At 42.3% G+C, this 12439-nt stretch overlaps 1 protein-coding gene across 2 annotated transcripts; it reads right to left on the bottom strand.

Annotated features, from left to right (window-relative positions):
- Positions 1 to 1585: 1585 nt before the first annotated feature.
- mtfp1 (mitochondrial fission process 1) lies at positions 1586 to 11412 on the bottom strand. Of its 2 annotated transcripts, none has more exons than XM_020457810.2 (6): positions 11234 to 11412; positions 7937 to 8064; positions 7376 to 7608; positions 2335 to 4752; positions 1918 to 2160; positions 1586 to 1808 (listed from the first exon to the last, which is right to left on the bottom strand). In XM_020457810.2, the coding sequence occupies exons 1-4, from the start codon at positions 11301 to 11303 to the stop codon at positions 4680 to 4682; spliced, it is 504 nt and encodes a 167-aa protein (XP_020313399.1). In that variant the 5' UTR covers positions 11304 to 11412; the 3' UTR covers positions 1586 to 1808; positions 1918 to 2160; positions 2335 to 4679. The 2 variants fall into 2 exon arrangements, with proteins under 2 accessions (XP_020313399.1, XP_031658724.1); XM_031802864.1 differs by lacking the exon at positions 11234 to 11412 and adding an exon at positions 8425 to 8558.
- Between the last annotated feature and the right edge of the window lie 1027 nt (positions 11413 to 12439).

Raw genomic sequence — 12439 nt, forward strand, 5'->3', positions numbered from 1 at the left:
GTGAGCTCATGAATATAAGCTCCTCCCCAACTCACCCTGTTCTTTCAGGTTTCCAGGAAGTTAGCGATGAGAGAAGAGGAAACAATTCTGAGCATTGTAATACTGTAAAAATATTACTGGGAATGTTTGTCATTGAAAGGCTATTTTTACTTGGGAAATGGGATGACTGTACGGTATATTTAATATACATATATTTTGTCTGCGTGACAAAAGCAATGTATTGTGAAAGTAGACTTACCCAGTTGAAGGTCCATGTAAGGTCACCATTTTTAAATATGAAGCCGAAAGTTTATTAGCTTAGTGTTTACACAGGCAGCCAATTCTGATATTTTTGACTAATCAGATCAGTTCTGAAAATGACCTGACGTGAAAAGACCAATTAGTGGAGAAAAAAAAATATCCTTCCCCCGTTTCGTTTGTGGTCAGTTCATATGCGCCATTTCTTTTTTCCCACTTTTGGTCTGAGGGAGAATGTTAATGAATCGACGCACACTGCCACCCAAACGTAGCCTTCTGCTGACCTCAAACTCGAGGGCAATAATTTGTGATCTGTCCATGAACTCACCCGTTTATAAATCTACCGTGAACAAAATGTTCTAGCCTATTCTAATCCATATGATTTATTTTGTGTGAGGGTAGGCCTGTGGTAAATATGTCTTTAAAAACATAATACAGAGAGCAGAGATGCTGCGGTTAAGTCATTTTAGGCACGGTTGATTCCTAAATGTATTATGAGGGGAGTGACTTGAGGTATGTGGATGGAAGCGAAAAAGGGAGGGGGTTCTCTTGGCCTTCTACCCAGGCACAAATCAAAGAGGGATGTGGCTATCGGAGTGACAGATGAACAATGCTCCCCTTTTCCCAGCGCCTGTGAACACACCCCCAGCCATCACATATGGGAAGATTAATTCAATTCATCAGCACTCTTTCTCCTTGGGCCTCCTAATAATTGGTCGGGTGAGCCGCATGATGAATGTGTTGGGATTTGAGACGGGACGTTCAGCTCAAACAAGTCACATGGACACACCTCTTCAACCTGCCAATCGCAACAGTTCTGATAATGAGGGACGCTAGACCACAGTGGGAAAAAAAGAGCGACTGCCTGGGAGCAGAGTTTGAGGGAAGGAAAAACCGGTAGTGAGTTTCTGATGCGGTCCCATGCCATCTGTTCTATATGCAGAGTGTTTAAAAGCCAATACCCTAGTGATACTAGAACAAAACGACCCCTGGTGGTATGCAAGGGTATATTTTTAAAGTTGCTCTGAAAAATCAGCAGTCGTTATCACAGTAGTGTTTCGCAATCATGGGCACCGTCAGGTCAGTCATCTGAATGCAACACCAAAACAAGTCAATGAATTTGTCCTAAATGACAGCTTACCAACAACCCTAACATAACAGAAACATAAGGTGAACGGGTCTATCCCATTTTGACAACCTAGAACTGCCTAGGTCCAGATTTGGCATGCGTTGTGCCATGTAGCAGTCACAGTAGCAATCGATTCACTGACATCAGGAAACTACGAGGTCTTGTGTTTGTTTCATGTAATGGACAGACACAGCAGTAGGATTTTACAAGATGCAGGAGTCAGGGAACTAACATTTATTAGCAACAATTTATTTTCAAACCAAACAGAGCAGAAAGCAAATTGGTTAAACGTTTGTCAAGAGGTCTCTGCGGGGCCGGTAGCCTCGTCTGCCTCCCCTCCACACACACTGGTAGTAACCCACAGCCAGAGCTCCCATAGCGGTCAACAACACGATAGGGACCACCAGAAACAGAACCCAGACTGGAGACTCAGTCAGCTCACCTGAAAAATATAACAAATTTTCAATGAGTCAAATGGCCTAAACTACAAACCACAGTATTGCAAACACACTAAAGGGGATTATTGAATGATTGAGAAAACATCAGCTCACCTTGTTCATTGGCACCAAGAGACTTGTCTGGTCCAACGGGTTGGATCTCATCTGACTCATAGGGTTGAAGCTCATCTGAGGCATAAGTCTGAAGCTCATCTGAGTCATAGGGCTGAAGCTCATCTGAGTCATAGGGCTGAAGCTCATCTGAGTCATAGGGCTGAAGCTCATCTGAGTCATAGCTCTGTGGAGTCTCCACAGAGATGGTCCACTGGTCTACCCTGTATCTTATCCGTGGAACTCCTACAGTAGGTGGAAGGAATGTCACTTGAAAGTCATTTTAACTAGCCATTTAGAATGTCATCCAACTTTTAATTGGTATCCATATCAGCAAAATTAAAATGAATCCAAACTTTAAAGATTATCGAGGCAGACCGTACACAAACATTTAACAAGTTATCAAATATGTTAGCATACCTGTTTGGGCCACAGCTGTGTGCACAAGCATCAAGAACAGCACACTGTGGATAAACAACATCTTTCTGACAATATGCCAGCACTCAGACCACCTGGACTTTTTATGAGCTAATGCACCTAATCAAAAGAATTGCTGTCAGCTGTGGATCACTTACTCAATCATGACAAATTTCTTAAACTAGAATCTTGGCTCGTTGAGGTGATTGATGTGATTGGCTTTGACAGTGGCACTGTGGGCATTTTATTGGTAAATCTATGTTGTGGCCGTACAATCTGCAGGGAATGAATGCTGTGACTGGCTGCATTGAGAAAAATATGTGCAATGTTGTTTAAAATCAATACAGCAATTTGTACAACTTGTTAGACCTTATTGTCAAACCACGAACACAATTACACAACAATATCTCTTCGGGAGAGTTGTCAATCATATTCCCCAGAGGAACGATACTGAGACAGTTCTGTGCTACTTGTTGCCAATGAGTGTGTCATAACACATCCATAGTTACTCCTTTTTTTCCTGACACCACAGCATGAGGAATGGTGTACTGTGGTATGGATTTACGAAGGTTCAAGTACATTACTGGTATTTGCGACAGTGTTTTGGCTGCGTATGAGGGGTTGCCGTTTCATTTAAACAAGTGTCAAATGAAGACATATGAAGAAACGTATTCTCACTGATAAACTGAAAACATGTTGAATATGTTCAATTGTTTGCACAGGAAAAAAAAAATGTATACAATACAGGATATTGTTTTTCGACAGTATATATTTTTAAACAGTTTCAGAGTAGGGAATAGCTAAATAGCTGCCCATTGCAGTATTACTTTCACTTTCGATGATAAATTACTATCATTTTGTCAACAAACAAAAAAATCAATTTCTCTGACAACTAAAAGAAAATGTAAATGTACATCAGTAGCAGGTTTGAAAACATATTTGAATTTTAAGGCTAAAACAAACATATTATGAAATTAACAACAGTTAAACATTCCCTTGTTTCCAGCATGAAAATATATTGATATCGAAATATGAAATTGATTATGTGACTATGTGGGGAAATAATTAGAAAAAAACATTCAAACCATCACAAAAATGTTGCGTTTTGGTGACAAAACATTTTTAAGTAATCAATATATTAAAAATACAGAAGATGACTTATAACTGAGAAGTTAAATGAAAATGATTGCAAAATATTTGTTCTGGTGTATGAACAATTGGCAACATTTCCCAATTCAGTATATCACATAAATTTACATCAGGGCTCTCCAACCTGTTTTAAAACCAACCCCAGTTGATTCAGCTTATCAACCAGCTAATTATTAGAATCAGGTGCGCTAGATTAGAGTTGGAGCAAAAACATACACAACAGTAGCTCTTCAGGAACAGAATTGGAGCGCCCTGATTTACATATTCCAATAGCATTTCCCATTTTTTAATAAGATGACTCAGATTCCTTGCATATTGCAGCACAGCTTTGTATACTGATGGGTTCTCTTCTAGAGTAGCCTAAATCTTTGGCAATAATTACAGTATTTTATGCATATTCCCTTCATATGCTTTCTGCATAGGGCATGTTACACAACTATTACAGTACTTTCTATGCCTTAGATGCTACCAAAGTAACTGAATCTTTAGAGCCAACCAAAACCTCAAGAATTCTTACATCTATTCGGTTCACCTCTGTAATAAATGACAAGAAGGTTAATCTCAAGACTGAACATTGAAAAGTGCATCACAATATACTCTGTAAATATCTATTCAAAGTGACAGACAACCGTACAAGACATTATTTTTGAGGCAGAAATAAACAAAAACAATGGTAGATGTTAACATGTAATGAAAATAGGGACTTAATGCCAGGTCTAAAGACAGTGACCCGAATATTCCCAAATATGGCTAACATCAAGAGTTACCTGGATACATGCCAAGTGGAGAAAAACAGGTGGGCTCTGCAGGCCAGTAGCAGCCACAGGTATTCAACTCCAGTGCAGGAGGGCAACACTGTCTGTTGGATCCCTTTTCTCCCTGATTCTAAGTCATTGACTGGCCAAAGAAACATAGGTCCCCTTAACTTGGAGTTTAAAATGAAAAGATGGGAATAAACAGAGGGACATAGACAAGTGGCAGACAGTACAATGGCCCTGGAGGACTGGAGTGGAGTAACCCTGCTGTATTGGCTTTGTGCTTCACAGTGATGTTACAGTAGAGTGATCAGCAGAGTTTTCAGATGGCTTGGGGGGAAGTGCTGTCTGGGACAGAGGGTGGGTGGGTTCAATTTCCTGGTGGAGCTAACCTGTCCGGGCCAGGGACACTAGGACCAGGCTGCAGGGTGGTCTTGGTGCTTATTAGTCATGCCTCTCTCCTGCAGATTGACCGTAGACCTTACGCAGGCTGGAGTCCAGCAGGAAGTCCACTCCCCTGTGGAGCACAAAGAAGGAGAACGGCTTTAAGGTTAGAATGTAGCAAGGATGGGACCTCACCTCAAACACTGGGGGGGGGACTTTTTTTTAAAGTCTCCTGGCTCCCTACAGACATCATCAAGTACATATAAGCCTATAGATATGAATGTGTTATGCACTCACCGCAAATGGCCGTAGGCTATATCTCACAGCCATGCAAGATACTCCAGTTGTAAACGGTGGAGTCAATATTTGGAGTTTCCCATATTTTCAGAAATCGCATGCTGACCTATTTAAACTGCTATTCACTGACAACCGTGCAACTCAACAATCAGCCGTTTGAGAAAAGCCATGTGCTGCCCAAATTGCAGGCTTCCAGACTAATCAAACCATTCATGTGATAAAACATAACAGAAATGTCTTCAGAAGCAAATTATCCGTTATTTATGTCTGTAAATAAATGTAATGCATACCAGAGGTGGGGGAAGTCCATCCGCACCGGGGATTAAATATAACCAGCCATTCAGAGCTGGGGGATGGCAGAAGCCAAGATGGGGAATGCCCCATCCCTCCCTAAAAACCGGACCCTGAATACACCTACCTCTCTTCAACAATGGATTCAGATAAATAAAAATGGTGGCTACACATCTAACACCACATTAAAAAATAAAAATTTTTAAATACATTATGGTGTGCAACTCCTAATTGGACACTTAAAATGATGCATAGATAAAAAAAAATGTAATGCTGTTTTCTAAGGTAATGTGTCGATTTTTCCTCTCAATGAGCTGGGGAACACATTCAGGCTGAGACATTTAACTGTAGGCTAATACCTTGGCACACTTGGGACCATAAACATTGATGGGAAAACGTGCCAAAGTACACACGCTACTGTTATTTCTTCCTCCCGCTCACATTCAGGTTCTTTCTTTCTCAAACACACACACCTTTATCATGCTCTCGAACACACACCCCTTCACTGCCTCCCTGTCACATACAGTGCCTTGCGAAAGTATTCGGCCCCCTTGAACTTTGCGACCTTTTGCCACATTTCAGGCTTCAAACATAAAGATATAAAACTGTATTTTTTTGTGAAGAATCAACAACAAGTGGGACACAATCATGAAGTGGAACGACATTTATTGGATATTTCAAACTTTTTTAACAAATCAAAAACTGAAAAATTGGGCGTGCATAATTATTCAGCCCCCTTAAGTTAATACTTTGTAGCGCCACCTTTTGCTGCGATTACAGCTATAAGTCGCTTGGGGTATGTCTCTATCAGTTTTGCACATCGAGAGACTGACATTTTTTCCCATTCCTCCTTGCAAAACAGCTCGAGCTCAGTGAGGTTGGATGGAGAGCATTTGTGAACAGCAGTTTTCAGTTCTTTCCACAGATTCTCGATTGGATTCAGGTCTGGACTTTGACTTGGCCATTCTAACACCTGGATATGTTTATTTTTGAACCATTCCATTGTAGATTTTGCTTTATGCTTTGGATCATTGTCTTGTTGGAAGACAAATCTCCGTCCCAGTCTCAGGTCTTTTGCAGACTCCATCAGGTTTTCTTCCAGAATGGTCCTGTATTTGGCTCCATCCATCTTCCCATCAATTTTAACCATCTTCCCTGTCCCTGCTGAAGAAAAGCAGGCCCAAACCATGATGCTGCCACCACCATGTTTGACAGTGGGGATGGTGATGGTTGCCAAAAAGTTCAATTTTGGTTTCATCTGACCAGAGCACCTTCTTCCACATGTTTGGTGTGTCTCCCAGGTGGCTTGTGGCAAACTTTAAACGACACTTTTTATGGATATCTTTAAGAAATGGCTTTCTTCTTGCCACTCTTCCATAAAGGCCAGATTTGTGCAATATACGACTGATTGTTGTCCTATGGACAGAGTCTCCCACCTCAGCTGTAGATCTCTGCAGTTCATCCAGAGTGATCATGGGCCTCTTGGCTGCATCTCTGATCAGTCTTCTCCTTGTATGAGCTGAAAGTTTAGAGGGACGGCCAGGTCTTGGTAGATTTGCAGTGGTCTGATACTCCTTCCATTTCAATATTATCGCTTGCACAGTGCTCCTTGGGATGTTTAAAGCTTGGGAAATCTTTTTGTATCCAAATCCGGCTTTAAACTTCTTCACAACAGTATCTCGGACCTGCCTGGTGTGTTCCTTGTTCTTCATGATGCTCTCTGCACTTTTAACGGACCTCTGAGACTATCACAGTGCAGGTGCATTTATACGGAGACTTTATTACACACAGGTGGATTGTATTTATCATCATTAGTCATTTAGGTCAACATTGGATCATTCAGAGATCCTCACTGAACTTCTGGAGAGAGTTTGCTGCACTGAAAGTAAAGGGGCTGAATAATTTTGCACGCCCAATTTTTCAGTTTTTGATTTGTTAAAAAGGTTTGAAATATCCAATAAATGTTGTTCCACTTCATGATTGTGCCCCACTTGTTGTTGATTCTTCACAAAAAAATACAGTTTTATATCTTTATGTTTGAAGCCTGAAATGTGGCAAAAGGTCGCAAAGTTCAAGGGGGCCGAATACTTTCGCAAGGCACTGTATCTGGCACACATTCAGACAAACATTTTCTTCACTATCTAACACCCTCACCCACCAACACAAACCTGTCGATGGGGTGTATGATGAAGGGGATGGTGGAGAGGCCGATGGCCGTGGTGGTCCACTTGCGTACAGAGAGAGGCAGGCGCGTGGTTCTGCCCAGGAGGTAAAGAGAGGCGGCACACACACGGTTGATGGTGAAGCCTGGGATAGCGACCGAGGCCAGGGCCTGCCATACAAACGTATCCACCACTGCTACAGCCACCTTGGTTGTCTTCCCTGGGTTGTCACCATGCTCCTACAGCACAGGGATAGACATAGAGTGTGACATTCTGTGCTTCAGACCACTTTATGTTTCAGTGTGGGAGTTGAGTTTTGTTCTATGACACATTCTCTAGGCATTTTCTGGAAAAGCTCCATTTACTTTGGTATGTGTTGAAAAAGGCAATGTCATTTGTAAGTATGTGTTCTCTACATTTTTGGAAACTCAAGTTCATAATATAAATGCTTCACGGGGCAATAATTCCATGACCCCTTAAAAGAATGGTAGCTCATATCAATACAAATGAAGACAGGATAAGAATGAGAACAGAGCTTTGCTTTTACAAAATGTCCTCCTTCCTTACCACGGCAGCCTTCTTCCCCTTGTCCACAGCATCAGCGGAAAAATACACGGTGGCAACTGCATATGTGGCCCATACAGCACTCACTGGCACCAGGGCACGGAAGGCCTCTCCCACCTCGTTGGCATAGCCTGTGGGCACAAGACGACATGACAGGGTAAGATACAAGCGCAATTAAGGCTTTAACTGCCTCACTGTTGTGAGAGGCCTCTAAACAAATCATAGTCAACCCCCACCGGATCAGAGCTAGGGGCCTGAGGTAAAACAAAATGTATTAGAATAATAATTCAAAATTTCCTTCTTGGACCTCTGCCATGTAAAGGGGGGTACATTAATATTCACTTTTGTTTGGGGCTGTGGGTAGTAGCAATAACCCCCCTGACACGTTTCGTTCCATAGAATGGGCGGTGACCTTTGGAGCAATATGCACTGTCCGCTCCAACAGGGTTGGAATGACTAATAATGCCCGTGGTCTGTCATTAGACGCTTACACAGCTTCTCCTGCTGTGTTGGCTGCTGCTGAAGTTGTACTGCCACCCTGTGGGAAAACATTACACAGCGTCAGGTCTGTAGGCCTTTACACACGACACAAGGTTATATGAGAGATACACTTTTGTATATAGTGTGTGGACACCCCTTCAAATTAGTGGATTGGGCTATTTCAGCTACACCCGTTGCTGACAGGTGTATAAAATCGAGCACACAGCCATGCAATCTGCATGCGGCAGGCACACATGGGGCAGCAGGGTAGCCTAGTCGTTAGAGTGTTGGACTCGTAACTGAAAGGTTGCGAGTTCAAATCCCCGGGCTGACAAGGTACAAATCTGTCGTTCTGCCCAAATGTTCCTAGGCCGTCATTGAAAATAAGAATTTGTTCTTAACTGACTTGCCTAGTAAAAGAAAAAAAGACAAACATTGGCAGTATAAAGACCTTACTGAAGAGCTCAGGGACTTTCAACGTGACACTGTTGTACGATGCCACCTTTCCAACAAGTCAGGTTGTCAAATTTCTGCCCTGCTAGAGCTGCCCTGGTCAACTGTAAGTGCTGTTATTGTGGGAAGTGGAAACATCTAGGAGGAGGAACTGCTTGGTTGCAACACTCACTACAGAGTTCCATACTGCCTCTGGAAGTAACCTCTACGTAAATAACTGTTCTTCAGGAGCATCTTGAAATGGGTTTCTGAGCAGCCACACACAAGCCTGACATCACAATGCCAAGCGTCGGCTGGAGTGGTGTAAAGCTCACCGCCATTGGACTCCGGAGGAGTGGAAACGCGTTCTCTGGAGTCTGGCAGTCTGACGGACGAATCTGGGTTTGGCGGATGCCAAGCGAACCCTACCTGTCCGAATGCACTGTAAAGTTTAGTGGAGAAGGAATAACGGTCTAGGGCAGTTTTTCATGTTTCAGGCTAGGACTCAATTCCATTGAACACCTTTGGAATGAATTGGAAGGCTGTCTGTAAGCCAGGCCTAGTCTACCTAGCCTACCAAACATCAGTGCCCGACCTCACTAATACTCTTTTGGCTGGATGAAAGCAAGTCCCCGCGGCAACGTTCCAACATCTTGTGGAAAGCCTTCCTAGAAGAGTAGCTGTTATAGCAGCAAAGAGGGGGGGGGGGGGGGGGGGGTTGGAAAGAGATGTTCAACAAGCAGGTGTTGACATACTTTAGGACATGTGGTGCATCTGTTTACCTGGTACCTTTACCTGGTAAGGCTACTTAGCTGGCTAACAACCTGGTAACGTGACCAATGACCAGTAGGCTATGGTTTAAAATGATATTGGAAGAAAGGAAAGGTAGTGGTTAGATACTCCAGGAGATGTGTTTCAAAAGTTAGGATAGGCATAACCTTTTATAGTGCTCCTATACTGTTTGGTGCGGGGGGCACCAGTGCTATAAGTTGGGAGCATCAGTGCTATAGCCTGAGTACCCCAGTCTGTTTTTCTGACATTCTAGTCATTCTCGCCACTCATTATCATTATCATTATCATGTCGTGTTTGGTGTCAAAGGGAGCTAGAATGATAGTGTAGCGGAGTTAAGAACGTGCTGTAAACTCACTCCACAGCTAGCTTGAAATGTAATTTTTTTTCTATGGTTCAACTGGTTTGTAAGTTGTCAAGGAGGGCAGTCACGTGTTTTTGCAACCAGATGAGCCCGGTTATGGGCTATACTATTAGCAACACACTGACATGGGTTTCAAAAGCACAAACAGATCTGGGACCAGCCTACCAAAGAAAAAGTTCATTTAGAGTCCTGCTTGTGCTAACACACTGGCAGCACTAAACAAAATTCTGTTACTTCAGTGAATCTGTTTCTGGGACAGGTTACGCTACTCATACAGCAGAACAACAATACATTCTGAACAGATTCTCTAACATTGTCATTTCTACTTATGTAGGCTACTGAATGTGCTTTACAATACACATATCAATAATTGATCAATAATTTATAATGCTATAAAGATGCTTCATTTGATAAACATAAAGAAGTAGTTGTATGCTAAATGTTTACGTGGGTGAGAAAGACAGGGAGAAGGCAAGGAGAGAACCAGTCAGAGTCCGTGTTAGAGGAGCTAGAGCATGCAGGTCATAACAGTCACCAATTTGCAGCTGGCCCTGGGGTTTATTTTAGTAACATAGCACATTTCAATGTCGCCCCCAGCCAATAAGAACCCAGCAGAAAATGTCAACGCATTGCACAATGGCTATTGTTATTGATCCCTTAAAATAAATGTAGAAGGCCCATTTAGCTTGAAATCAACCTGATTGCCTTATGACAATGAGGAACAGATATCCTCTGTACAGTTTTGACTCCAAGGTCAGTATGGAGTAATGGTATTGCAATGCAGGGACAGCTATATTAACTGTAGCTATCAGGCCTACTACGCTGAGATTCCAGACATTGTATCATTTCAATGGAACTCGTGCTTAAATATGTGATGAGCATTTACTTATTTGTCAATAATGAATCACTACTAGTGCCATGCAATTTACCCAACCCACTAACCTAACTAGCTGTTTGAATGCAGGTATTAGATTGCTAGCTAACGTTATTTGAATACATTGGTATTTGATCGGGTTGCTGGGCTTTGAATTGGTCGAATGCAGCCATTACAAAACAATATCACGTAAAGTATAGAGCATCTATTTATAAGTCGTTCAAATTCAGACGTAAAACTGGATAGCTCACGAGCTAGCAACCCAGCTCGAGCTTGTTCTACTGGTTTACGCTTGTTGTTAGCGTGATTGGGACATCCCCCTGGTTCAAGACATCCAAAAACACCACTTTTATTGCATACCTAAGAAGCGGACCCATGTGTCACGATAAATATCGACCTCCTTGCTTGTTTTTTCTTGAATTTGATCCATGCTTCGTCTTTAACCCCATGTACAGAGATGTCTCAATGGTAGATAGAGTCCCAACTAGAAGCTGCGAGTCAAGTCTTGCAATGCGCCACACCGAGGGAGTGTCTAAGACTGTATGGTGTTATTCAGAAAGGGAAAAAAGCCAACTGTATTTGTCTGACTTCACATGTGTTATTGGTAAATTATTAGGCCTATTATCTTAAGAATCAACCAGTATACATTTACAAATTTAATCTTCCACAAAGGGATAAAGTTCGAGTCCCGTGACAAAAGTGAGGAATTTCTAGATAGTCCCTGATGACAATTTACATAATTCATATGCCGGAAGTTAGTGGATATAGGAAGAGAGAGACTCAACTCGGTGGAAAATCTGTCTCCCTCCAACAGGTGGCGTTTTTTCACCCACCAACTTTGAGAAAAAAAACATTTTATATTGGAGTTGTCTCGAGATGGCTATGCATTATCATTGCATGAGGCTTGTAGCATAGCTTCGGCAGTTTTACTTGCTATATTGTATTTACTTTGCCACCATGGCCTTTTTTTTGCCTTTACCTCCCTTATCTCACCTCATTTGCTCACATTGTATATAGACTTGTTTATACTATATTATTAACTGTATGTTTGTTTTACTCCATGTGTAACTCTGTGTCGTTGTATGTGTCGAACTGCTTTGCTTTATCTTGGCCAGGTCGCAATTGTAAATGAGAACTTGTTCTCAACTTGCCTACCTACCTGGTTAATGGTGAAAAAAAAAACTTGTGACAGCCTAACCCCGCAATATCGGAAGTCTGTGTATGTTTCACTCTGCGGGCTTGAAGTTCTCATTGAAGAGTGAGTCACGTGTTGCTAGGTGCACCACGTTTATCTCTCACAAACACAGCCATTTTGCCTAGACTCTTCTGTGTTCCACAGTGAACAAGCTATGCAGTAGCTAGCTTAACAAGAGCAGACCATCGCAGGACTAGGCACATTCCTTACATCCTGCCAGCACACCCACGTATAGTAGAATAAACTAAAACCTGGAGTTACAGCCGACCCACACATATAAGCAAAGATTGAGCCAACCTGTGTGTGAGTTTGTGTGCTCTGCCCCCCAACACAATTAGGCAGTTCACACCCAGTTCACGTCTTCTCTCCTT

Source organism: Oncorhynchus kisutch, linkage group LG23 (genome assembly GCF_002021735.2).
Source record: "Oncorhynchus kisutch isolate 150728-3 linkage group LG23, Okis_V2, whole genome shotgun sequence".
In the NCBI taxonomy this organism is placed as follows: domain Eukaryota; kingdom Metazoa; phylum Chordata; class Actinopteri; order Salmoniformes; family Salmonidae; genus Oncorhynchus; species Oncorhynchus kisutch.